This window comes from Coregonus lavaretus, assembly GCF_964263955.1.
Source record: "Coregonus lavaretus genome assembly, chromosome: 30".
Classification (NCBI taxonomy): Eukaryota; Metazoa; Chordata; class Actinopteri; order Salmoniformes; family Salmonidae; genus Coregonus; species Coregonus lavaretus.
Genome location: NC_140017.1, coordinates 20,418,882 through 20,446,773, shown reverse-complemented (window position 1 = coordinate 20,446,773; position 27,892 = coordinate 20,418,882). Strand labels below are relative to the sequence as shown.

At 45.8% G+C, this 27,892-nt stretch overlaps 1 protein-coding gene across 5 annotated transcripts; it reads left to right on the top strand.

Annotated features, from left to right (window-relative positions):
- Positions 1-25: 25 nt before the first annotated feature.
- On the top strand, positions 26-26,464 carry LOC311106006 (serine/threonine-protein kinase PAK 1-like). Of its 5 annotated transcripts, XM_084148270.1 has the most exons (15): positions 26-144; positions 10,280-10,328; positions 18,274-18,483; positions 18,800-18,894; positions 20,406-20,553; positions 20,717-20,754; positions 21,351-21,464; positions 22,009-22,225; positions 22,884-22,947; positions 23,061-23,222; positions 25,085-25,202; positions 25,333-25,432; positions 25,685-25,881; positions 25,971-26,108; positions 26,282-26,464. In XM_084148270.1, the coding sequence occupies exons 3-15, from the start codon at positions 18,297-18,299 to the stop codon at positions 26,366-26,368; spliced, it is 1,665 nt and encodes a 554-aa protein (XP_084004396.1). In that variant the 5' UTR covers positions 26-144; positions 10,280-10,328; positions 18,274-18,296; the 3' UTR covers positions 26,369-26,464. The 5 variants fall into 5 exon arrangements, with proteins under 5 accessions (XP_084004396.1, XP_084004395.1, XP_084004394.1 ...); XM_084148269.1 differs by lacking the exon at positions 10,280-10,328; XM_084148268.1 differs by lacking the exon at positions 10,280-10,328 and having other exon boundaries at positions 18,271-18,483.
- The last annotated feature ends 1,428 nt before the right edge of the window (positions 26,465-27,892 follow it).

Below are 27,892 nucleotides of genomic sequence, written 5' to 3'. Positions count from 1 at the left end.
AGAGCCTGGGCAGAGCGATAGAAGAAGGGTTTGGCAAATTGGGCAGAAAGAGAAAACTGAAGTGACTTGTGCGAATGCATGTGTGTGAGTGCTGGCAAAGAGAACGGATCGCCATCAATAATTTTTCAAAAGACACGGCGAGAGGTGAGTTTCTCCTATTCCTTTATCCACAGACAGAACCGGGCATGACAGTCTTTTCAGTTGTACCTTCCTTTACCGGTACATTACAGGACTGTTACCGCCAGACAGACAAGAGGAGCGTGCTCACGGCGCAACACTGTACGGCAAGGGACCGTACATACAGTAGCTATATCAGTGGTTGGACTTAGGGCCGCGACGCAGATTTATCGTTACACCGATTTTGTCCCTGGAAGAAAGGAACAGGGTGCTTTATGTGTGTGGTGGTGTTGTTGAGCAGTGGTGGAGCTCCAGACATTATTTGTGTGTGTGTGTGTGTGTGTGTGTGTGTGTGTGTGTGTGTGTGTGTGTGTGTGTGTGGACCAGTTGTCTGTCGCTTCAGGGTCGACCGGTATGAATGAAACATTTGGGAATATACAGTTATCATTTGAATTAAATAAACTCCGTGTGATGGTCGCCTGAATGAAAATGTCATGGATAACATTTTCTGATCTCATGTATAGTCTAGGCTAGATATTACAGAGTATATACCTTTTAATACAGACATGTTCATTTATTTAATGTATTTAGGAGAAAGATGTGAAACTAATCATTATGCGTCATAGACAGAGAGAGGGGAGGGGGTCCTTGCGATCCTTCTGGTGTCCCTACCCCATTTTTTTATTTTTTATTTTTATTTCACCTTTATTTAACCAGGTAAGCCAGTTGAGAACAGGTTCTCATTTACAACTGCGACCTGGCCAAGATAAAGCAAAGTAGTGCAATAAAAACAACACAGAGTTACATATGGGGTAAAAAAAAAACATAAAGTCAGAAATACAACAGAAAATATATATACAGTGTGTGCAAATGTAGCAAGTTATGGAGGTAAGGCAATAAATAGGCTATAGTGCAGAATAATTACAATAGTATTAACACTGGAATGCTAGATGTGCAAGAGATTATGTGCAAATAGAGATACTGGGGTGCAAAAGAGCAAAATAAATAACAATATAGGGATGAGGTAGTTGGGTGGGCTAATTTCAGATGGGCTGTGTACAGGTGCAGTGATCGGTAAGGTGCTCTGACAACTGATGCTTAAAGTTATTGAGGGAGATAAGAGTCTCCAGCTTCAGAGATTTTTGCAATTCGTTCCAGTCATTGGCAGCAGAGAACTGGAAGGAATGGCGGCCAAAGGAGGTGTTGGCTTTGGGAATGACCAGAGAGATATACCTGCTGGAGCGCAGACTACGGGTGGGTGCTGCTATGGTGACCAATGAGCTAAGATAAGGCGGGGATTTGCCTAGCAGTGATTTATAGATGGCCTGGAGCCAGTGGGTTTGACGACGAACATGTAGTGAGGACCAGCCAACAAGAGCGTACAGGTCACAGTGGTGGGTAGTGTATGGGGCTTTGGAGACAAAACGGATGGCACTGTGATAGACTACATCCAATTTGCTGAGTAGAGTGTTGGAGGCTATTTTGTAAATGACATCGCCGAAGTCAAGGATCGGTAGGATAGTCAGTTTTACGAGGGCATGTTTGGCAGCATGAGTGAAGGAGGCTTTGTTGCGAAATAGGAAGCCGATTCTAGATTTAACTTTGGATTGGAGATTCTTTATGTGAGTCTGGAAGTTGAGTTTACAGTCTAACCAGACACCTAGATATTTGTAGTTGTCCACATACTCTAGGTCAGACCCGTCGAGAGTGGTGATTCTAGTCGGGTGGGCGGGTGCTAGCAGCGTTCGATTGAAAAGCATGCATTTAGTTTTACTAGTGTTTAAGAGCAGTTGAAGGCTACTGAAGGATTGTTGTATGGCATTGAAGCTCGTTTGGAGGTTTGTTAACACAGTGTCCAATGAAGGGCCAGATGTATACAAAATGGTGTCGTCTGCGTAGAGGTGGATCTGAGAGTCACCAGCAGCAAGAGCGACATCATTGATATACACGGAGAAAAGTGTCGGCCCAAGAATTGAACCCTGTGGCACCCCCATAGAGACTGCCATAGGTCCAGACAACAGGCCCTCCGATTTGACACACTGAACTCTATCTGAGAAGTAGTTGGTGAACCAGGCGAGGCAGTCATTTGAGAAACCAAGGCTATTTAGTCTGCCAATAAGAATGCGGTGGTTGACAGAGTCGAAAGCCTTGGCCAGGTCGATGAAGACGGCTGCACAGTACTGTCTATTATCAATCGCGGTTATAATATCGTTTAGGACCTTGAGCGTGGCTGAAGTGCACCCGTGACCAGCTCGGAAACCGGATTGCATAGCGGAGAAGGTACGGTGGTATTCGAAATGGTCGATGATCTGTTTGTTAACTTGGCTTTCGAATACTTTCGAAAGGCAGGGCAGGATGGATATAGGTCTGTAGCAGTTTGGATCTAGAGTGTCACCCCCTTTGAAGAGGGGGATGACCGCGGCAGCTTTCCAATCTCTGGGGATCTCAGACGTTATGAAAGAGAGGTTGAACAGACTAGTAATAGGGGTTGCGACAATTTCGGCGGCTAGTTTTAGAAAGAAAGGGTCCAGATTTTCTAGCCCAGCTGATTTGTAGGGGTCCAGATTTTGCAGCGCTTTCAAAACATCAGCTGTCTGAATTTGTGTGAAGGAGAAGCGGGGGGGGCATGGGCAAGTTGCAGCAGAGGGTGCAGAGTTGGTGGCCGGGTTAGTGGTAGCCAGATGGAAAGCATGGCCAGCTGTAGCAAAATGCTTGTTGAAATTCTCGATTATTGTAGATTTATCGGTGGTGATAGTGTTTCCTAGCCTCAGTGCAGTGGGCAGCTGGGAGGAAGTGCTCTTATTCTCCATGGACTTTACAGTGTCCCAAAACTTTTTGGAGTTAGTGCTACAGGATGCAAATTTCTGTTTGAAAAAGTTAGCCTTTGCTTTCCTGACTGCTTGTGTATATTGGTTCCTAACTTCCCTGAAAAGTTGCATATCGCCGGGGCTATTTGATGCTAATGCTGTACGCCACAGGATGTTTTTGTGCTGGTCAAGGGCAGTCAAGTCTGAGGAGAACCAGGGGCTATATCGGTTCTTAGTTCTGTATTTTTTGAATGGGGCATGTTTATTTAAGATTGAGAGGAAATTACTTTTAAGGAACAACCAGGCATCCTCTACTGACGGAATGAGATCTATATCCATCCAGGATACCTGGGCCAGGTCAATTAGGAAGGCCTCCTCGCTAAAGTGTTTTAGGGAGCGTTTGACAGTGATGAGGGGTGGTCGTTTGACCGCGGACCCGTTACGGACGCAGGCAATAAGGCAGTGATCGCTGAGATCCTGGTTGAAGACAGCTGAGGTGTATTTAGAGGGTATGTTAGTCAGGATGATATCTATGAGGGTACCCATGTTTACGGATTTAGGGTTGTACCTGGTAGGTTCGTTGATAATTTGCGTGAGGTTGAGGGCATCTAGCTTGGATTGTAGGATGGCTGGGGTATTAAGCATATCCCAATTTAGGTCACCAAGCAGTACAAACTCTGAGGATAAATGGGGGGCAATCAATTCACATATGGTGTCCAGGGCACAGCTGGGGGCTGAGGGGGGTCTGTAGCAAGCGGCAACAGTGAGAGACTTATTTCTGGAAAGGTGGATTTTTAGAAGTAGAAGCTCAAACTGTTTGGGCACAGACCTGGATAGTATGATGGAGCTCTGTAGGCTATCTCTACAGTAGATTGCAACTCCACCCCCTTTGGCAGTTCTATCTAGACGGAAAATGTTATAGTTGGGGATGGAAATTTCAGAATTTTTGGTGGCCTTCCTGAGCCAGGATTCAGACACTGCTAGAACATCAGGGTTGGCAGAGTGTGCTAACGCAGTGAATAACTCAAACTTAGGAAGTAGACTTCTGATATTTATGTGCAAGAAACCAAGACTTTTGCGATTACAGAAGTCATCAAATGATAGCGCCTGGGGAGTAGGAGTGATACTGAGGGCTGCAGGGCCTGGGTTAGCCTCTACATCACCAGAGGAACAGAGGAGGACTAGAATAAGGATACGGCTAAAGGCTTTAAGAACTGGTCTTCTAGTGCGTTGGGTACATAGAATAAAGGGGGCAGATTTCCGGGTGTTATAGAAAAGATTCAGGGCATTATGTACAGACAAGGATATGGAAGGATATGAGTAAAGTGGAGGTAAACCTAAGCGTTGGGTAACAATGAAAGAGATAGTATCTCTAGAGGCATCAATTGAGTCGGTCTCTGAGTGTATGGGGGGAGGGACAAAGGAGCTATCTAAGGCAGGTTTAGCTAGGCTGGGGGGTCTACAGTGATATAGTACAATTAGAAATAACCGAAACAACAATAAACTAACCATGTTTGGGCTGAGGCTAAACATAAACAGGATGTAGTACCGTAAAAAGGAACAGTCCAGCAGATATCAGCTGTATAGCTGAGTTATCATAAGGTCCGGTGGTGAAGCACTTGTGAGTAAGAGGCCACAGATAGCGTGTGCTAGCGGGCCAGGGCTAGCAGATGGATGGAATCTTCGTGGTTAACGTCGTAACCACATCAGACGATTTCGTCGGCAGACCAGTCGTGTAGGATCGGCGGGGCTCCGTGTCAACACTAGGTGGTCCCGTCCGGTTGACAGAGAGGTAGATAGCCGGGAGATGGGCCTAGCTCAGGATGATTAGCCAGACCACAGCGTCCGTTTTGTTGTAGCCAGCTGATAGCGATGAATCCGGAGTTAAAGGTCCAGTGATTCAGTGATTCCGGCGGAAAAACTGATATGTTCTGGGTCGATAACGCGCTGTGCAGACTGGCCGAATATCCGGTGATCAATGTCCAGTGATTAAAATTAATCCCGCGGAAAAAAATCCAATGTTCTGGGTGAAACACCGCTAGCTGTGGCTAATAGCAAGTAGCTAGTTAGCTGGCTAGCTAGTTTCAACTGGAGATTCTAGATTCTAGATAAAGGTAAGTCAAAAATAGAATCCGTTCCACATTGAGTGAGGCGGGTTGCAGGAAATTATATTTTGTAGAAGGATGAAAAGTCTGATAGGGAAATATGTACGAAAAATACAAAAAAACAGGGTATTTACAGGCTATTTACAGACACACGACAGAAACAGGACTGCACTACTTCGCCATCTTGGAAGCATTGAAGTTGACATTTGAAATGGTTAGGGTTGGGTAAGGGGTATGGTAAAGGTAGGGGTTAAGATGAGGGTTTAGGGTAGGGACGTCCCAAGGATCCCGGATAGCACTAACTGGGGAGCGAGACAGACAGACAGACAGAAACACACACATACAGAGACACAGCCACACACACAGACAGAGAATAGAGAGACAGAGAGGGTAGAAAAGAGCGAGTGAGGGAGAGACCGACAGACAGAAAGAGAAAAAGACAGGAAGAAACAGAGAGAGAAGGGGTAGGCTAGATAAGCGTGGCTGTAGCTGTCTGATTAGTGACACAGTGCTCCACAGCCTTCACTCAGTCTGACTTGGCACTTTTGAATAAATGACACATCAGGAATAACAAGCTAACAAAGAAAACTAGGCTAATCTGGGTTGGGGAAACAACACAGTTTGCGTCCCAAATGGCACCCTTTTTCCTATGTTGGGGGCTCTGGTCAAAGGTAGTGCACTATATAGGGAATAGTGTTCTATTTGGGATCTAGCCCCATCTTAGTGTCGTCTCTATCAGCACTGGTCTTGTCTCCGTTCTGTTAATGAGACTGAGTCAACATTGACCTTCATGCCCCATAAAAGTTTAATGGCATCAATATGTAGAGGAATAAGTGAGATGTGATTGGCTGACTGGACACCTGTCTGTCTGCATGGGAGGAAAGGGGGTGGGCGCATGTTATGTACAAGTGTAAAAACAGTGTAATAATATTATGATTAGCCTATTCAATGTGATATGAGGAGACGTTGTAGGATGTGGGGGTGTGAAGGGGGTAAGAAAAAGTGTGTGTGGTCTTTCTGGCTGCCTTGTCGCTCACCTGGCACCAGCCATGTATTTATACCCTGCAGACTGTTTAGGGTTGGACACTTTAGCCAGGCCAAGGTTTAATCATGTCTGCAAGGTGTGTGTGTGTGTGTGTTTGCTCTCTCTATTTACACTCTCTCACACACACACACACACACACACACACACACACACACACACACACACACACACACACACACAGAGGGAGTGATTATTTCTGTTAAACAAAATCTACCCTGTACTCTCTCCTTCTAGTGTAGTACTGTAGAGAACAGAATGCTGGCATCAGAGCTAACCTGTCCACTGAAGCAAGACTAACACTATCAACTATAAATCTGTCTGTCTGTCTGTCTGTCTGTCTGTCTGTCTGTCTGTGTCTTTCTCTCTCTCACTGTCTGTCTGTCTGTCTGTGTCTTTCTCTCTCACTGTCTGTCTGTGTCTCCCCACTCTCTTTTTCCCTCTACACACACACACAGACACACACACACACACACACACACACACACACACACACACACACACACACACACACACACACACACACACACACACACACACACACACACCCAGTGACTGGTAGTGCTGCATTAGCACTAATCACTGATTTAAATCACCTTTAAATTCACATCCTGCTGCTGACCATATGGACCTGTAGTTAAGTCCTCTCGCGCTCTCTCTTTCTCTCTTTTTTTCTCACTTAGAGTGTGAATGTGTGAACAGCTGCAGTAGGAATCTCACCACCTCTCTATATTAATGTAGCTGTTTTCTCTACCTCAGATGACCTCCATTGATAGCCGTTATCCTCTCAAATACACACACACACCCTGCTGGTTTGGCATCTGGTCGGCTGGCGGTGTGGTGGCATGTCTGTCTGGAGTCTGAGGAGTATGATAGTTTGGTGTTAAAGGGATAGTTTGGGTGTTAAATAGATAGGTTGTGTTCCCCTGCTCAGACGTTGCTGACTCATGCCAGATCTTACAAGGCCTGGGTAGGTATTTTACGTATCAGCTAACCACATCATATGTTATAGCAATCTGGTGCCTGACTGCACAGTCGATGACGTGGCACGCAACCATTGGTTGATGCATGCAACGTCTGAGCAGCGGAACACAAACTGTATGGAGTAGGATCGTTCGCCGTTAAAGGGATATTTTGGGTGTTAGTTTAGTGTTAAAGGGATAGTGTTTTGTTAAAGGGATAGTTTGGTGGCAAAAAGGTAGTTTGCTACAGTCAGTTAGAATGTGGAAGAAGTCCTTATTTGATCTCTCTTTGGCTATCATGCTAGCTGGATAATTGGTGATCATGCTAGATGGGATTGTGTCTATATCAGGCTAATTGGCAATAAAGCTAACTGGCTATCATGCTAGCTGGCTAACTGGTTAGCTGGCTACACCAATGTGTTGAAAGACTAGCCAGCAGGTTAGTGACAGGCTAAAGGTTTAAGTGCGTCTGAGAGAGTTGCTGGCTATTTTACACCTCTCTGTCTCTCTGTCTCTCTGTCTCTCTGTCTCTCTCTCTCTCTCTCTCTCTCTCTCTCTCTCTCTCTCTCTCTGTGTGTGTGACAGGAGATCTGCTAACAATCACAGACAGCTCTGCAGCTAACAATACTCAGTGAAGACACACATATACACACACGTGTGCATACAATGCATTTATAAAACCATAACAATGCTTGGAGTTTAAATATTTACCAGTTGACTAGTTAAGGGCCTCCTGCTACCATGCTGAACTTTTGTTTTGTTCTCTCTCACTCACACACACACACACACACACACACACACACACACACACACACACACACACACACACACACGTCTAGTTATATCATTCGTTTTCTCGGGGGTGGAGCAGCCTGGGCTCCCAGCAGGCTTTGCAACATGCATTATTTATGGTGTTGCCTTGGTGATTGGCTTGGTGGGCGGGGCCAGACAGCTGGTGGGCAGAGACCCTCATACCTGTATGTGTGTGTGTCTGGTCTAGCTCTGTGTTTAATAGTTATCATATGAGGAGTGAGTAGTTCAGTGGTGAGGTCACTGACCAGCCCTCTCCCTGTAGTTTACTCTGGACAGGCACAGAGAGGGGGAGAAGGAGAGAGAGTTTATGTGTGGGGTACTTAGACTAGTCAAAGTGGCTCACAGCTCTCTTTCAATTCTCTCTCTCTCACACACCCTTCCCTTTTTTCTCAGAGAAAAATAAATAGGGAGAGGAAGAGAGAGAAGGAAAGAGGGCAAGGGGTAGAGGGGGTAAAATAGGGATCAGCTTCAAACAGTTTCTAGTGAATAATGGAGCTCCTAGTATTCCTCAGGACAGGCATTGTTCTCATTCTCTCTGCTTCACTCCCTTGCTTTCTACTCCTCTATCCATCTCACCCCCCTTCCCTCCTCAACGTGCATACACACAAATCTTCAGTGGTAAAGGAGAACTCGGTCAGTGTGAGCATCTCTCTAGGCACGGTTAAACGAATGGACAGCAGATGAAAAGGGAGCGATGCAAAGGGAGACAGAAAGAAAGAGAGAAAGAAGATGGATCTTTTTCCTCTTTGTGATTCAAACAATCGCCTGGTGGAACTCATAATGATGTCATGGTGATGGAGTGTCAAGGAGGAGAGGAAAAGGGGGAGCCACAACATAATGTTGGGATGCACCCCACCCTAAGAATCTGCTGGCGACTAGATTCCTGTGATATCATCTCTAGGCACCCATGGAGAGCCGGGACACACACACACACACACACACACACACACACACACACACACACAGTGCATTGATGAAAGGTGGGGAAGGCTAGTCATAAACTTGAACCTACACAAACATGCACTAGGATATGCCCTATGAGCACACTAGGAATCTTGACTGTTGTCATCATCAATTCCAAAACACACACACACATAGCCAGGGTGTATGTTAAAATGTATCTAAAAGCCTCCTCAGGTCGACATTTTTAAGATGCCAACACACACTGATTTATCAACACTGGCTGCTGTGTGTTTCTCTTAAGCTGACATTAAGCTCACTTAGAGTTATTAGGAGGACAGACCTCTCACAGTGCCGGGCTCCAAAGCATCTTGGGATTGAAAGCACTTAATGTCCTCCAGTGAAATAAAATAAGTACATCTATTTGACAATCACCTCTTAGTTTCTTCTCTGTCTCTGCTTCCCTCCATCCCTCACTCTCTTTCCACCCACTTAGTTATTGAAGGAATAATCAACAACTGTTTGGACAATATGTGTTAGTCCAGTTCGGTCATGGTGATGTAGTTGGTCGGTCATGGTGATGATGGTGATATAGTTGGTCGTCATGGTGATCTGCACTGAACAAAAATATAAACGCAACATGTAAAGTGCTGGTCCCATGTTTCATGAGCTGAAATAAAAGATCCCAGATATTTTCCATACGCACAAAAAGCTTATTTCTCTCAAATGTTGTGTACCAATTTGTTTACATCCTTGTTAGTGAGCATTTCTCCTTTACCAAGATAATCCATCCAACTGACAGGTGTGGCATATCAATAAGATGATTAAACAGCATGATCATTACACAGGTGCACCTTGTGCTGGGGACAATGAAAGGTCACAATGCCACAGATGTCTCAAGTTTTGAGAGAGCGTGAAATTGGCATGCTGACTGCAGGAATGTCCACCAGAGCTGTTGCCAGAGAATTGAATGTTCATTTCTCTACCATAAGCCGCCTCCAACATCGTTTTAGAGAATTTGTCAGTACGTCCAACCGGCCTCACGACCGCAGACCTGGTGTATAGCGTCGTGTGGGCAAGCGGTTTGCTGATGTCAACGTTGTGAACAGAGTGCCCCATGGTGCCGGTGGGGTTATGGTATGGGCAGGCATAAACTACAGACAACGAACACAATTGCATTTTATCGATGGCAATTTGAATGCACAGAAATACCATGACGAGATCCTGAGGCCCATTGTGAGGCCCATTTTTTTTTTATGCATCTGTGACCAACAGATGCATATCTGCATTCCCAATCATGTGAAATCCATAGATTATATTCATATTTCCTTATATGAACTGTAAAATTGTTGAAATTGTTGCATGTTGCATTTATATTTTTGTTCAGTATAGTTTGTCGGTCATGGTGATGATGGTGGGGTGGTTGGTTGTCATGGTGATGTTGTTGGTCGTGATGATGGTGATGTAGTCGGTCGGTCATGGTTGAGAGAGGGTTGTTGATTTTCTCTGTTTGGCTTCATTTCCTGCTCTTAGGCTTGAGAGAACATGCAGTATCATAGACCAGCTGGTACACACACACAAGGTATGTCTCTTGGAATCAATTGTCATCCGTTCTGCATGGTGGAGTGCCTGTAGTGAGACGAGGTGACGTGTGTGAGAGAGCGAGGGGGGAGGGAAAGAGAAGGAGAGAGAGCAAGAGCTCTCGGGTTTTGTTCTGTGTGAGTTGGGTAATTTGAATTGTATGTGAATAGAGTGTCTTCCTGACACTGTCCATCCATCAACACTGTAACCCCAGGCAACCAGAGGGGGCAGGACAGTGCGCTATGGCAGGACCATAACCTATTTTTTTTCTCTCTATACCTTCTCACTCACCTCTCTCAACATCTCGCTGTCTCTAACTGCATGTCCAGTTCAGGCTTGGCTTGTTCCTCACTAATGCGAAAAAGTACAGCCCCCCCCCCCCCCCCCCCCCCCAGCCAGCCAGCAGGTGCTATGCTGCTCTCTCTCTCTCTCTCTCTCTCTCTAATTGTGTGTTTGGCCGTGTCCTCTCTGCCATCTGCTTGGGCCTGTTGTGGGACTCCTGGGAGTGGGAGTTTCAAATAATAAGCATTCTGTCCTCATACATATTATTCATACAGTAATTATAATAATGATAATAATTTATTTGTATAGCGCTTTTCAATAGAAGTAACAAAGTGCTTTTCATCATAAAATAATAAAATAAAAGTACTAACAAAGAAACAAAGACAGGAGGAAGGAGAATGAAAAAAAGATAGCTAATTAAAAGCATATATTGAAGTCATACAATAAAAGCATCTTTATAAACGTGTGTTTTCAGCAGGGATTTAAAAAGAGGCACTGAATCTGCAAGCCTGATCTCCTCTGGCAGACCATTCCAAAGTCTAGGGGCCCTAATGGCAAATGCCTGGTCTCCTTTAGTTTTCAACCTAGACTTTGGAATGGTCAACAGTGCCCTGCCAGAGGATCTCAGGCTGATATATAGGATGGGGGCTAAACCGAGCCTAGCCTTAAACGTGATTAATAAAGTGTTAAAATCTCAAATCAAATCAAATTGTATTTGTCACATGCGTCAAATACAACACCTTACCGTGAAACGCTTACTTACAAGCCCTTAACCAACAATGCAGTTTTAAAGAGTTAAGAAAAATATTTACTAAATAAACTAAAGTAAAAAAAGAAAAGAGCAACAATAACAATAACGAGGCTATATACAGGGGTTACCGGTACCGAGTCAATGTGTGGGGGTACAGGTTAGTCGAGGTAATTGAGGTAATATGTACACCACCGTTCAAATGTTTGGGGTCACTTAGAAATGTTCTTGTTTTCCATGAAAACATACATGAAATGAGTTTGAATAGGAAATATAGCAAAATGCATAGGAAATGTAGTCATTGAGAAATAATGATTTTTAATAGAAATAATAATTGTGTCCTTCAAACTTTGCTTTCGTCAAAGAATCCTCCATTTGCAGCAATTACAGCCTTGCAGACATTTGGCATTCTAGTTGTCAATTTGTTGAGGTAATCTGAAGAGATTTCACCCCATGCTTCCTGAAGCACCTCCCACAACTTGGATTGGCTTGATGGGCACTTCTTACGTACCATACGGTCAAGCTGCTCCCACAACAGCTCAATAGGGTTGAGATCAGGTGACTGTGCTGGCTACTCCATTATAGACAGAATACCAGCTGACTGCTTCTTCCCTAAATAGTTCTTGCATAGTTTGGAGCTGTGCTTTGGGTCATTGTCCTGTTGTAGGAGGAAATTGGCTCCAATCAAGCGCCGTTCACAGGGTATGGCATGGCGTTGCAAAATGGAGTGATAGCCTTCCTTCTTCAAGATCCCTTTTACCCTGTACAAATCTCCCACTTTACCACCACCAAAGCACCCCCAGACCACATTGCCTCCACCATGCTTGACAGATGGCATCAAGCACTCCTCCAGCATCTTTTCATTTGGTCTGCGTCTCACAAATGTTCTTCTTTGTGATCCGAACTCCTCAAACTTCGATTCGTCTGTCCATAACACTTTTTTCCAATCTTCCTCTGTCCAGTGTCTGTGTTCTTTTGCCCATCTTAATCTTTTATTTTTATTGGCCAGTCTGAGATATGGCTTTTTCTTTGCAAATCTGCCTAGAAGGTCAGCATGCCGGAGTCGCCTCCTTCACTGTTGATGTTGAGACTGGTGTTTTGCGGGTACTATTTAATGAAGCTGCCAGTTGAGGACCTGTGAGGCGTCTGTTTCTCAAACTAGACACTCTAATGTATTTGTCCTCTTGCTCAGTTGTGCACTGGGGCCTCCCACTCCTCTTTCTATTCTGGTTAGAGCCAGTTTGCGCTGTTCTGTGAAGGGAGTAGTACACAGCGTTGTACAAGATCTTCAGTTTCTTGGCAATTTCTCGCATGGAATAGCCTTCATTTCTCAGAACAAGAATAGACTGAACTTTCAGAAGAAAGTTATTTGTTTCTGGCCATTTTGATCCTGTAATGGAACCCACAATTGCTGATGCTCCAGATACTCAACTAGTCTCAAGAAGGCCAGTTTGATTGCTTCTTTAAACAGCACAACAGTTTTCAGCTGTGCTAACATAATTGCAAAAGGGTTTTCTAATGATCAATTAGCCTTTTAAAATTATAAACTTGGATTCGCAAACACAACGTGCCATTGGAACACAGGACTGTTGGTTGCTGATAATGGGCCTCTGTACGCCTATGTAGATATTCCATTACAAGCCATTTACAACATTAACAATGTCTACACTGTATTTCTGGTTAATTTGATGTTATTTTAATGGACAAAATAATTACTTTTCTATCGAAAACGAGGAAATGTCTAAGTGACCCCAAACTTTTGAACGGTAGTGTACATGTAGGTAGGGGTAAAGTGACTATGCATAGATAATAAACAGCGAATAGCAGCAGCGTAAAAAAAAAGGTTGGGGGGTCAATTTGGACCTAGACTTGGCGCTCCGGTACAGCTTGCCGTGCGGTAGCAGAGAGAACAGTCTATGACTAGGGTGTCTGGAGTCTTTTTTTTAGGGCCTTCCTCTGACACCGCCTGGTATAGAGGTCCTGGATGGCAGGAAGCTTGGCCCCAGTGATGTACTAGGTCGTACGCACTACCCTCTGTAGCGCCTTGCGGTCGGAGGCCGAGCAGTTGCCATACCAGACAGTGATGCAACCAGTCAGGATGGTGCAGCTGTGTAACTTTTTGAGGATCTGAGGACCCATGCCAAATCTTTTTAGTCTACTGAGGGGGAATGGGCATTGTCGTGCCCTCTTCACGACTGTCTTGGTGTGTTTGGACCATGATAGTTTGTTGGTGATGTGGACACCAAGGAACTTGAAGCTCTCAACCTGCTCCACTACAGCCCCGTCAATGAGAATGGGGGCGTGCTCGGCCCTCCTTTTCCTGTAGTCCACAATCATCTCCTTTGTCTTGATCACGTTGAGGGAGAGGTTGTTGTCCTGGCACCACACTTCCAGGTCTCTGACCTCCTCCCTATAGGCGGTCTCATCGTTGTCGGTGATCAGGCCTACCACCGTTGTGTCGTCTGCAAACTTAATGATGGTGTTGGAGTCGTGCTTGCCCACGCAGTCATGGGTGAACAGGGAGTATAGGAGGGGACTAAGTACGCTCCCCTGAGGGGCCCCTGTGTTGAGGATCAGCGTGGCAGATGTGTTGTTGCCTACCCTTACCACCTGGGGGCGGCCCGTCAGGAAGTCCAGGATCCAGTCAGTTGCAGAGGGAGGTGTTTAGTCCCAGGGTCCTTAGCTTAGTGATGAGCTTTGAGGGCACTATGGTGTTGAACGCTGAGCTGTAGTCAATTAACAACATTCTCACGTAGGTGTTCCTTTTGTCCAGGTGGGAAAGGGCGGTGTTGAGTGCAATAGAGATTGCATAATCTGTGGATCTGTTGGGGCGGTATGCAAAATGGAGAGGGTCTAGGGTTTCTAGGATGATGGTGTTGATGTGAGCCATGACCAGCCTTTCAAAGCACTTCATGGCTACAGATGTGAGTGCTACGGGTCGGTAGTCATTTAGGAAGGTTACCTTGGTGTTCTTGGGCACAGGGACTATGGTGGTCTGCTTGAAACATGTAGGTATTACAGACTCGGCCAGGGACAGGTTGAAAAATGTCTGAAGACACTTGCCAGTTGGTCAGAGCATGCTCGGAGTACACGTCCTGGTAATCCGTCTGGCCCTGCAGCCTTGTGAATGTTGACCTGTTTAAAGATCTTACTCACATCGGCTATGGTGAGCGTGATCACACAGTCGTCCGGAACAGCTGGTGCTCTCATGCATGCTTCAGTGTTGCTTGCCTCGAAGCGCGTATAGAAGTCGTTTAGCTCGTCTGGTAGGATTGTGTCACTGGGCAGCTCCCAGCAGGGCTTCCCTTTGTAGTACGTAATAGTTTGCAAACCCTGCCACATCCGACGAGCATCAGAGCTGGTGTAGTACGATTCAATCTTAGTCCTGTATTTACGCTTTGCCTGTTTGATGGTTCGTCTGAGGGCATAGCGGGATTTCTTGTAAGCGTCCGGGTTAGAGTCCCGCTCCTTGAAAGCGGCAGCTCTACCCTTTTAGCTCAGTGCGGATGTTGCTTGTATTCCATGGCTTCTGGTTGGGGTATGTACGTACGGTCACTGTGGGGACAACGTACTGATGTGGTATACTCCTCAATGCCATCGGATGAGTCCTGGAACATATTCCAGTCTGTGCTAGCAAAACAGTCCTGTAGCTTAGCATCTGCGTCATCTGACCACTTCCGTATTGAGCGTGTCATTGGTACTTCCTGCTTTAGTGTTTGCTTGTAAGCAGGAATCAGGAGGATATAATTATGGTCAGATTTGCCAAATGGAGGGCGAGAGAGAGCTTTGTACGCGTCTCTGTGTGTGGAGTAATGTCTAGAGTTTATCTTTATTTTTTATGTTTGCACATGTAACATGCTGGTAGAAATTCAGTAAAACGGATTTAAGTTTCCTTGCATTCAAGTCCCCGGCCACTAGGAGCGCCGCCTCTATTCTAAAAGTGACTGGTAGCCAGAGAAGCTGACATGGTTACATTTTCTGGTGCCTGTTAAAAGCCGAGCGAGCAGCAGCATTTTGAACTAACTGTAGACAATGGAGTGATTGATTGACTAAGAGTGTATACAAAGAGTTACAGTAATCTAGGCGTTAGGAAACAAAAGCATGTATAATTTTCTCCAGATCAGTGACTTGAAATAAGACTTGACTTTAGCTATATTTCTTAGATGATAAAAGCATGATTACGTTGTGATTAAGTTGTGATTACATTTATATCTTTTCATGACAATTATGATAATTCCAATCTGTGTTCCACTTTGTTTGAGAATTTAAATAAACCAAGAAGCTAATGTATCAGAGAGAATAGTCTGCTCTCTACTTGAAAGACTGAAACCTGGTGTGTGTGTGTGTGTGTGTGTGTGTGTGTGTGTGTGTGTGAGACATTAAAATATGGTAAAATATACATTTGAAGTCTGTCTCTCTCTGCCCTGGGGGCTGGCTCATTAACATGGTGGGACAGGAATACTATTTTATCTCTTTCTTTCCCCCCATCTTTCTCGCTTTCTTGCTTCCTTTCTTTCTTTTTTCTCTTTCTATTGTTCTTTCTTTTGTTAAAAATAATTGTATCTCACACAAACACACACAAACACACACACACACACACACAAAATGATGAGTGAACAGTCGTGTAGGCTCGATCTGTATAGTCATTAGCTCCACCAGGAGGGGGTCTCTGTTTCCTGAACTTCCCAGGGATGGTGAGGTCTTCTGGGCTTGGTGTATAGAGGCCTCCCCTCCCCTGCAGGCTTTGGAGGTTTAGCTAATTCGGATGATCAGCAGGGAGGAACACCAACAGGCTAACCCACTGTAGCTCTCTGTCAGACAACAAAACAATGCGTGTGTGTTTTGTACTTTCTAAAATTAGTCACAAAATAACATAATTTGTCAGACGGGGGTGAGGGGTGAGACAGGGTTGTAATCTGAATCCAACCTTGTTTGATATCTATAGCGTCAGCTCAGTCAGGGGAAAGCACCAGAGATGCATCTCAAGTGGCACCCTATTCCCTACATAGTGTACTACTTTTGACTGGAGCTCTATGGGCCCTGGTCAAAAGTTGTGCACTGTAAAGGGAATAGGGTGCCATTTGGGTCGTAGCTCAGGTTGTACCTTTTATTAGTCACTTTCCCAGAGCTCTTCTGCTCAATGTGTGTGTTGTGGTGTGTGTTAGTAGGGTGATGTGTGATGACAGGGTTGTGTGTGTAAACTGACAGTGGAGTCTGAAATGTGAGACCTCCCTTGTGTCTGCTCGACAGAGGAGGAATTGGGTGGGGTGGGGGGGGTGAGACAGGGGAGGATGTGTTTGATGTCTGTCTGAAGGAGGGAGGGAGGATGGAAAGAAGGGAGGAGGTGACGAAGGTGCTCTAGAATTCCAGAACCCTATGAAGTGTGTGTGTGATCCCACCTTGTGGCCAGCTGCTCTCTTCGTCACCAGAGCTATGTATGTGAAGAGGTGTGTGTGATTGTATAGTGTTTGTGTGACAAATATACTGTAGTTTCACACTTCCATGACATGTGTGTGAGCCACAAACCCCACCTCCTACCCCATGACTCGTTCTGACATCACAGGCTGTGACCTCATTATGACTAAAAAGGCAGCAGAGCAGAACTCAAGTCCAAACACTTCGGCACGGAACCTCACACACACATACTCACATTCTTTCACACACACAAACTCTCTCCCCCACACACTGCATGGTATTTGGACTTGGACTAGCTGTTGCAGTTAGAGGAACACTGAGGAGACAGAAGCAGAATCCAAGATCAGAGTTCCAGCCTGACAGACAGACAGATCGAGGTAAGGCCAGACAGAACCTAGCCACTGCTAATGTAACACAGGCGTCACTGTGCCTGCTTAGAAGTATACTGTAGCTTCCTTCATTGTCCCAGTCCTCTTACTGGGCTCCAACAAGTGGTTCGCAAATGAGAGACCGCCCGCCTGATAACGGCTTAGCCAGCTACACCAACGAAAAGCTAGCAAATCAGCGGCACGAAGGGAGACATTTCAAGCTGTTGAGTTACGGTATACGATCTTAACTCTGTTACACTAACCCTGAGGTATGATGAGGTCAGTGTACCAGATGTAAATGTCACATTACTTACCGTGTGGACTGTATGATTCATTCCTGCATTGAGACGACATGAACTCTGTTCTTCTCCTGTAGAATGGATTAAAGTGAGCAAAAATAAGTAAATCTGAGTTTTTTTTGTTTAGTTCACCAACTTTCTACCTTGAATTAGTCCTTTTGGATGTTTTTCCTGGTAAGCTATATATATATATATATACACACACACACACACACAGTCAGTCAGTCAGTCAGTCAGTCAGTCAGTCAGTCTGTCTTCCCTCCCTTTGGTAGAGTGTGTCCACCAGCGCATTCACTATAGCAGGTTAGCTATGTCAATGACTTCATGTGTGTGCCATTTTTGTGCTACAACCAGTCATTAGCTTCTTCCTTTCTCTCCTCAGTTCAATGCCTCTTATAATGAGTGTGTGAGCAGAGGCAGCAGGGTAGTGTGTGTCTTTCTCTTCCTGGATTGTGACTCAGTGTTTGCAGCGTGCACACACACACTCTGTTTCTGGGAAACTGGCCTGTAAATCATGTGTGTGTTTGCAGATCAAACAGAATGCCAGCTAGTGAACTATGGACTGGTAGCTCTCCTACCTGTGTCCTGTTAGCTGATAGGCTAGTCGACTAATGCTCTCTCAGCTGATGGGCTAGTGGAATAATGTTCTGTCAGCTAATTGGCTAGAGTACTAATGTTCTGTCAGCTGACAGGCTAGTGGACTGGTGTTGTCCTGTCAGCTGATAGGCTAAATGTTTTGTCAGTTGATTGGCTAGTGGACAAATGTCATGTTAGTTGATAGGCTGGTAGACTGGTAATGTTCTGTGACCTAATGTTGATTGGTTGTTCCAGCAGCAGCCGGTGTGTGATTGGTGAAGATGTCTGATAATGGGGACATTGAGGACAAGCCCCCAGCCCCACCCATGAGGAACACCAGCACTCTGATTGGCTCCTGCATCAAAGATCCCGCCCCCCATGGCTCCAAGCCCCTCCCCCCCAACCCAGAGGACAGGAAGAAGAAAGATCGTTCCATCAGGTCCATCCTGACAGGAGGAGGAGACAAGAGTGAGTCCTGTATGTGTGCAACTGTGCAAGACTGTGCGTGTGTGCAACGAAGGGAGGTAACAAGGGGGAATATGACAGACATCCAAATCCCCCAGGATACCTTGCGGTAGCTTGCATGGTTAGCCTTCCCATGAGCCTCGGGGGGGGTGTCTCTCGAGACTCTGCTGCTGCCTCTAACAATATGCTCCCTCTTTCTCTCCTCTCTCCATTTCTCTCCTAATTTTATCTCTTTCTCTCACTCTCACTCTCTCTCTCTCTCTCTCTCTCTCTCTCTCCCTCTCTCTCTTTATCTCTCTCTCCCCCTTCTCTCTCTCAGCCAACAAGAAGAAGGAGCGTCCGGAGATCTCTCTGCCTTCTGATTTTGAACACACCATCCACGTGGGCTTCGATGCAGTCACTGGAGAGTTCACAGTGAGTCTATGTGCTCTACATCTATGCTCTACTAGGGTCTGTCTATGTGCTCTAGATCTAGGGTCTGTATCTGGAAGTGCTCTAGATCTAGGGTCTGTATCTAGTAGGGTGTTTAACTATGATTCAGCTGATCAACTATGGCCTGTGTAGGACAGTGGAGGCTCCTCATTGGAGGGAATTTCATTAATAAATATATATATTTTTTAGATAAAACTATACTAAATATAATCATGTCACCAAATAATTGATTAAAACACACTATTTTGCAAAGAAGGTCTACAGTAGCCTCAACAGCACTCTGTAGGGTAGCACCATGGTGTAGCCGGAGGACAGCTAGCTTCCGTCCTCCTCTGAGTACATTGACTTCAATACAAAACCTAGGAGGCTCATAGTTCTCACCCCCTTCCATAGATTTACACAGTAATTATGACAACTTCCAGAGGACGTCCTCCAACCAATCAGAGCTGTTGCAGCATGGACTGCCATGTTGTCCATCCAATCAAAGGATCAGAGAATTAATCTAGTACTGAAAGCATAAGCTACAGCTAGCTAGCACTGCAGTGCATAAAATGTGGCGAGTAGTTGACTCAAAGAGAGAGAAAGAAAATAGTTGAACAGTTTTAAACAAAACATTTTTTTTCAGTTTCACTTACTTAGCTAGCAAATGCAGCTAGCTATTTTAGCCTACTGAAACACCCTGCTCAAACAAAGGGATGCTATGTTAGCTAGCTGGCTATGACTATCCAACACAACACTGGAACTCTTCCAAGTCAAGGTAAGCTTTTGGTTTAACTAATTTATTGCCACCGGGGCCCGCCAGTGTACCTGCTTACTGACTATATACACTGTAATGTTACTGCATGATTGTAGCGTGTTTACTAACGTGTTAGTTCTATTAGCTATGTTGACTAGGACGTAACTTTAGCTAATATGGTGACAACGATGTAGGCTGTGTGTAGCGGTTTGGCTTGGAGAAAAATAAAACAAATTGTCCTCCCTTATCTGAAACGGAGCAGACCGCCACTGGTGTAGGAGTATCTGTTCTCGGGTACTATAACTGAGTTAGAGCAGGAATGACTTTAGCCTGTTTTCTTCACTCTAAAGCTAACTAGTTACAGCACAATACTTCCACTTACTCCTAATCTCTCTCTGCTGCATCCCAAATGGCACCCTAATACCTATATAGTGCACTACTTTTGACTAGAGTCCTATGGGCCCTTGTCAAAATGTGTGCACTGTATAGGGAATATGGAACCATTTCAGACGCATCCTCTCTATTTCACTATTACCCACCGTCATTGCCTCTTTCTCCCTCTCTGTCTGTCTGTAATAGGGGGAGATCTTAGGCGAATGGAGTGAGTGAGTAGAGGGAGAGAGATGCAGAGGAGAATGAAAGGTAGAGGAATGAGAGAGGCAGAGAGGGGGAGATACTGTAGGATGGAGATATGACCCAGTTCTCTGACCACTGCAGACACGACATCTCTGTCTTGTTACTAACCGTGTGTGTGTAGGGCATGCCGGAGCAATGGGCTCGGTTGCTCCAGACCTCTAACATCACTAAGCTGGAACAGAAGAAGAATCCTCAGGCTGTCCTTGACGTTCTCAAATTCTACGACTCCAAGGAGACCAACAACAGCCAGAAATACATGAGCTTTACAGGTACACACACACACACACACACACACACACACACACACACATGCTCGCACACACTAGCATGTATACGCACACACAAAAACACAAACACACACATTCACATGTAAACACACACACTATTTGTCAGAACTTGATCTCTTCATCCTGTTTTCCTTCTCCTCTACAGACAAGAGTTCAGACAACTACAGCTGTTCCAACACTGCCGTAAGTCTCCTGACACATCTCTGCTTTAGTCCCAAATGGCATCCTATTCCATATATAGTGCACAACTTTTGATCAGGGCCCATCACCACAATTCTGCCCTATGAGCCATGGTCAAAAGTAGTGTACTATATAGGGTGCATTTTGATACGAACATATCTGTTTGTTTACTCAGCTATCAATGTGTGTTTAGGGCATCTGCATTTAGATGAAGAATGGCAAATATGATTGGAGGGATAGAGAGAAACAGGGGATAAACAGAGAGAATGAGAGGATAAGAGATGGTTGAAGAGAGAGCAGAGGAAGACATGGAGGGGTGTGCCGGTCAACAGTCTGTGAGACGCACTCTTCCCTGGCTCTACTTCTCTCTCCCTCTTTCTGCACTGTCTGTGAATCAGGATATTTCCCCCATTTCATTCACGCTCACTATCTGCCTGGCTGTCCTGCAGTCATAGTCAGTCAGGGGGAGAGAGAGGGGGAGAGAGGGGGAGGAAGGTAGGGAGAAGAAAGGGGGAGAAGGAGAGGGAGGGAGGGAAAGGGAGTATTAACAACAGGAAAAGGAAGTGAGCTAACTGGAAGTGATGTCACATCCTCCTCAGAGCTCCAAGGCTGTGTCAGAGACGCCCGCCATAGCAACCGTATCGGAAGACGAGGATGAAGATGAGGCCACGCCCCCTCCTGTTGTCGCTCCCCGACCAGAACACACCAAATCAGTAAGACACACACACACACACATACATACACACACACATACACTCAGCCCCCTGGCTCCAGACAGGGTAAATAAAGTAACACTCTCCTCGTGCTGCTCCTCACTAACAGACTCAGCATTGTGTGTGTGTGTGTGTGTGACGATCATGGGCGGCAGCAGGAGGCTGAATTGAGATACTAAACTCACACTGTCTCTCTGTTCACTCTGTTGTCACAGAAAACACACACACATACACACATACACACACCAGAGAAATCCCGTAGAGAAGTCTGTTCTCTGATTGGCTGTGAGGGTTTTTTTTTTCGGTCCGAACTGAAGTGGCGTCTGAGACAGGGCTACTGCCATGGCGCCACTGTTGCCACAGTGATTTAGCAGCTCAGCGCACCTGACTGGGACACACAGACACCGTAACATAAGGAACAGGAACTGAGCTATAGCTCAGAAGGCTAACAGTCCTTATCTCTCCGTTCCCTCTCCCTCCCTTTTATCTCCTTCCCTCCTCCTCTCTTTCCCTCCCACCTCTCCCCCCCTCTCTTTCGCCTCAGATATACACTCGTTCTGTGATAGATCCCCTCCCATCCCCTCCCACCAGAGACGTTGCCACATCGCCTATCTCCCCCCCACCTCCGGAGGGCGCCACCTCTGCCATCACGCCCCCCACTAGCCCCACCCCTAGTCCTGCCCCTGGCCCCTCTGTGCCACGCCCCGCAGACAAAACACGCAAGAAGAAGATGTCTGATGAAGAGATACTGGAGAAACTACGTAAGTAACACACACACAGACACACACACAGGTGGTCTGAAAGTTGCAATAGAAGTGAACTGCGCTGGCTGCTGGTTTCAGATCCCAGGCACCATCTCCTGTCATTGTGCCGTAAGGTACTCTGTAGTGATGAATGGTGTGTATACTCTAATCCAATGGGGGAGGGGTGTGTGTGTGTGTGTGTGTGGGTGTGTGTGTATAACTAGTTCAACTATATCATCCTGTGACACTCCATGCCTCAGATGTACTCAGGTCTCCCTCTACTGGTAAGAAACAAAACTGTCACTCAGACATATCCTCCCGCCCTCCTGTCCAACCCTGGCATCTGATTGGTCCTCTTCTCTCTCTACCACCCAATCTCCTGGAGTTACCGAGTGATTCTGTGAAATTTCGTATCTGACAGTCTCATCTCCTCCTGTCTACTCAACAAGATGTTCTGTCTGTTACTGTCTCTCTTCTCTCACTCTATCTTTCTCTTGCTCGCTCTCACTCTCTCTCTCTCTCTCTCTCTCTCTCTCTCTCTCTCTCTCTCTCTCTCTCGCTCTCTCGCTCTCTCTCTCTCGCTCTCTCTGTGTGTGTGTTTGACTCTTCACTCTGTCTTTCTGTTTCATTTATTAACCTCACTTCTCTCCCTTCTTCCCTACTTCCCTCCTCTCAGGGAGTATAGTCAGTGTGGGAGACCCCAAGAAGAAATACACGCGCTTCGAGAAGATTGGACAGGGGTGAGTCTACACTACACACACATACACACACACACACACACACACTTCTTAACTTTGAAATGAAAGAAGTCTCTCTCTCCCCTCCTCTCTTTCCTTCTCCCTCCCCCCTCCAGTGCGTCAGGTACGGTATATACAGCCATAGACATCGCTACAGGCCAGGAGGTGGCCATTAAACAGATGAACCTGCAGCAGCAGCCCAAGAAGGAGCTCATCATCAACGAGATACTGGTCATGAGGGAAAACAAGAACCCCAACATTGTTAACTACCTGGACAGGTGAGACACACACCCCAACATTGTTTACTAGACAGGTGAGACACGCATACAAACACACACACACTTTCAGATGTAAACACACACACATTAGTTGTGAGAGCTACAGTGGGGAGAACAAGTATTTGATACACTGCCGATTTTGCAGGTTTTCCTACTTACAAAGCATGTAGAGGTCTGTAATTTTTATCATGGGTACACTTCAACTGTGAGAGACGGAAATCCAGAAAATCACATTGTATGATTTTTAAGTAATTAATTTGCATTTTATTGCATGACATAAGTATTTGATCACCTACCAACCAGTAAGAATTTTGGCTCTCACAGACCTGTTCGTTTTTCTTTAAGAAGCCCTCCTGTTCTCCACTCATTACCTGTATTAACTGCACCTGTTTGAACTTGTTACCTGTATAAAAGACACCTTTCCACACACTCAATCAAACAGACTCCAACCTCTCCACACTGGCCAAGACCAGAGAGCTGTGTAAGGACATCAGGGATAAAATTGTAGACCTGCACAAGGCTGGGATGGGCTACAGGACAATAGGCAAGCAGCTTGGTGAGAAGGCAACAACTGTTGGCGCAATTATTAGAAAATAGAAGAAGTTCAAGATGACGGTCAATCACCCTCGGTCTGGGGCTCCATGCAAGATCTCACCTCGTGGGGCATCAATGATCATGAGGAAGGTAGGGGTCAGCCCAGAACTACACGGCAGGACCTGGTCAATGACCTGAAGAGAGCTGGGACCACAGTCTCAAAGAAAACCATTAGTAACATACTACGCCGTCATGGATTAAAATCCTGCAGCGCACGCAAGGTCCCCCAGCTCAAGCCAGCGCATGTCCAGGCCCCTCTGAAGTTTGCCAATGACCATCTGGATGATCCAGAGGAGGAATGGGAGAAGGTCATGTGGTCTGATGAGACAAAAATAGAGCTTTTTGGTCTAAACTCCACTCGCCGTGTTTGGAGGAAGAAGAAGGATGAGTACAACCCCAAGAACACCATCCCAACCGTGAAGCATGGAGGTGGAAACATCATTCTTTGGGGATGCTTTTCTGCAAAGGGGACAGGACGACTGCACCGTATTGAGGGGAGGATGGATGGGGCCATGTATCGCGAGATCTTGGCCAACAACCTCCTTCCCTCAGTAAGAGCATTGAAGATGGGTCGTGGCTGGGTCTTCCAGCATGACAACGACCCGAAACACACAGCCAGGGCAACTAAGGAGTGGCTCCATAAGAAGCATCTCAAGGTCCTGGAGTGGCCTAGCCAGTCTCCAGACCTGAACCCAATAGAACATCTTTGGAGGGAGCTGAAGGTCCGTATTGCCCAGTGACAGCCCCGAAACCTGAAGGATCTGGAGAAGTTCTGTATGGAGGAGTGGGCCAAAATCCCTGCTGCAATGTGTGCAAACCTGGTCAAGACCTACAGGAAACGTATGATCTCTGTAATTGCAAACAAAGGTTTCTGTACCAAATATTAAGTTCTGCTTTTCTGATGTATCAAATACTTATGTCATGCAATAAAATGCAAATTAATTACTTAAAAATCATTCAATGTGATTTTCTGGATTTTTGTTTTAGATTCCGTCTCTCACAGTTGAAGTGTACCTATGATAAAAATTACAGACCTCTACATGCTTTGTAAGTAGGAAAACCTGCAAAATCGGCAGTGTATCAAATACTTGTTCTCCTCACTGTAGATATCTTCATCTTGTCTTTCGGCTCCTTCTTTTTCACACACAGACACAACCTAACTGTCCCTCACACCCTCTCATATCTTCCCCTTACCATTGAGGAACTGGTACAGTGGTGATATTTGATGTTACCATGGTAACATGGGTGTGGTTGTTGTGTTTATGTAGTTACCTGGTGGGAGAGGAGCTGTGGGTGGTGATGGAGTATCTGGCTGGAGGTTCTCTGACTGACGTCGTCACTGAAACCTGTATGGACGAGGCTCAGATCGCTGCTGTGTGTCGGGAGGTCAGTGCTGCTGCGTGTGTGTGTGTGTGTGTGTGTGTGTGTGTGTACCTGGCTTGTCGGCCTGCTTGCTAATTCAGAAAGTGATGCCTTGAGCACTTTTGTACATCTCTCTCTCTCTCTCGCTCTCCAGTGTCTGCAGGCCTTGGAGTTCCTCCATTCTAACCAGGTGATCCATCGCGATATCAAGAGTGACAACATCCTTCTGGGAATGGACGGATCAGTGAAACTCAGTATGTAACACACACACACTTGGGGTTGGAGATGTAACACACACACACTTGGGGTTGGAGATGTAACACACACACACTTGGGGTTGGAGATGGGGGCATTAATGGGCAGTGTCTCCATTTGACCAGCAGAGGGAGCTCATAGTCTGTGTTCTAATGTAGCACTACCACTGTGCCATTTCATATATTTAGCCTTATATAGTGCATTTGAGTGCAATGTCCTATTCTAACATGTGTTCTCTCTCTCCTCTCTAGCTGACTTTGGGTTCTGTGCCCAGATCACTCCAGAGCAGAGTAAGAGGAGCACCATGGTGGGGACTCCCTATTGGATGGCTCCAGAGGTGGTGACCAGGAAGGCTTACGGTCCTAAAGTTGACATCTGGTCTCTAGGCATCATGGCTATAGAGATGGTGGAGGGAGAACCCCCTTACCTCAATGAGAACCCACTAAGGGTAAGCGAGAGAGAGAGCGAGAGTGTGTGTGCGTGTCACTGTCTGTGTGTGTCTATAACGGCCCCTGTCTGTCCTGTCATATCTCCTAGGCATTGTATCTGATTGCGACCAACGGGACTCCAGAGCTTCAGAACCCAGAGAAACTGTCCTCAGTCTTCAGAGACTTCCTCACTTGCTGCCTGGAGATGGATGTGGAGAAGAGAGGGAGCGCTAAAGACCTACTACAGGTAGAGAGGGAGGAATAGAGGGAGGAATAGAGGGAGGAAGAGCGGGAGGTTGGATAGGGGAAGTGTGTGTGTGGTGCATAAGGTTGGTTTGAGCATCAAACCACATTACTAGTTTTACCAGTAATAAAACTAAACCCATCTCTCCTCTCTTCCTCCTCTTCACTCATCCACAGCACCAGTTCCTGAAGGTGGCCAAGCCTTTATCCAGTCTGACTCCTCTCATCCTGGCAGCCAAAGAAGCAGCCAAGGCTAACCGCTAATCTGCTAGATGCTAGCACCACAGATCACCCCTTTTCCCCTCTCTCTCTCTCTCTCTCTCTCTCTCTCTCTCTCTCTCTCTCTCTCTCTCTCTCTCTCTCTCTCTCTCTCTCTCTCTCTCTCTCTCTCTCTCTCTCTCTCTCTCTCTCTCTCTCTCTCTCTCTCTCTCTCTCTCTCTCTCTCTCTCTCTCTCTCTCTCTCTCTCTCTCTCTCTCTCTCTCTCTCTCTCTCTCTCTCTCTCTCTCTCTCTCTCTCTCTCTCTCTCTCTCTCTCTTTCCCCCCCAGACAGGGGTGTTTCAGGAGGTCCCATCCCCCTTAAACCCTTGACCTATCATGGTGAGTGTGGGAAGGACGCTCTTACTGATGTCATCGCTGGTACAAATACACTGATCGGATTGGAGGAGTGCTCCAGGCCCAAAGACTCATGGGAGTTGTAGTTTCAGCAGGACAGTGGCTGAACTCTCTACGGACAGTGGCTCTGGACTGGATCTGATCTGACCTTTTGAACTGTTTGTTTGTTTATGTCTGACTTATTTTCATGTGTTGAAAAAGTGCATTTTAGTTTGATCTTTTCTTAGGTGTTTTGTTTTGGGGAGAAGGGTTTGGTTGATTACAGTGTAATGAAGAGACACAAGGTGGTACTGTTGATATTGGCTGAGTCCCAAATGGCACCCTATTCCCTACACAGTGCACTACTTTTGTCAAAAATGGGGTGCCATTTGTGACACAATCTTAGTCTGATCAAACATTGTAACTATATCACCTTATCTCTACTCCACTCTCTCTCTCTCTCTCTCTCTCTCTCTCTCTGTGTCTGGCTGAGTGAGATGACACGCATGACACCTTTTTTTATGGAACGTCTAAAATCATAATAATAATACAATTTGTGATGATGATAATGATGGTACATGAAGGATGCCTGTGTACGATATAGTATAGAAGAACATATCTAAATCCTATTTTTTCAGTACAATCGTTACGGTACAATTTTGGACTGATCCTAGTCCCAACCCTCTGAAGATAGTATGTACATTACATGTGAAAAAACGGCTAAAAAACAAACAAAAAACTACCAGAAAAATATTGTCTGCATTCTTTGTTTAGCAATGTGTTTTCTTTATTCAGATGGAGCTGAAGAATACCAAGGTACCAATAAGAAGTATACTTTCTACCAGGAGGTTTGGCTTTGTTCTGTTTTTAAAATGTAGCGTTAAAACTGCCTTTGGCCTTAAACTGTCTCACAGGTGGAAGACTTCTAACAGACAGTTGGACAACCTCTAGTCTCGCTCACCACTCTGAGTGCTCTGCACGCTCCTGCGGCTGTGAGAAGAAACAACCTCCAAATCTTTTCAATTCCCCAGACTACTGTAGTCCAGGTTAGACCGGTTTAGAACTAGGATAGACTGGGTTGAACTGGTTCAAACGGCCTCAAACTGGTTTAGACTGTTTTGGGAGTGGTTCAGACCAGTTCAGATAAGGGTGGTGATAGTTATTGAAGTCTTCTCTTCCTGTGTATTGGAGCCATA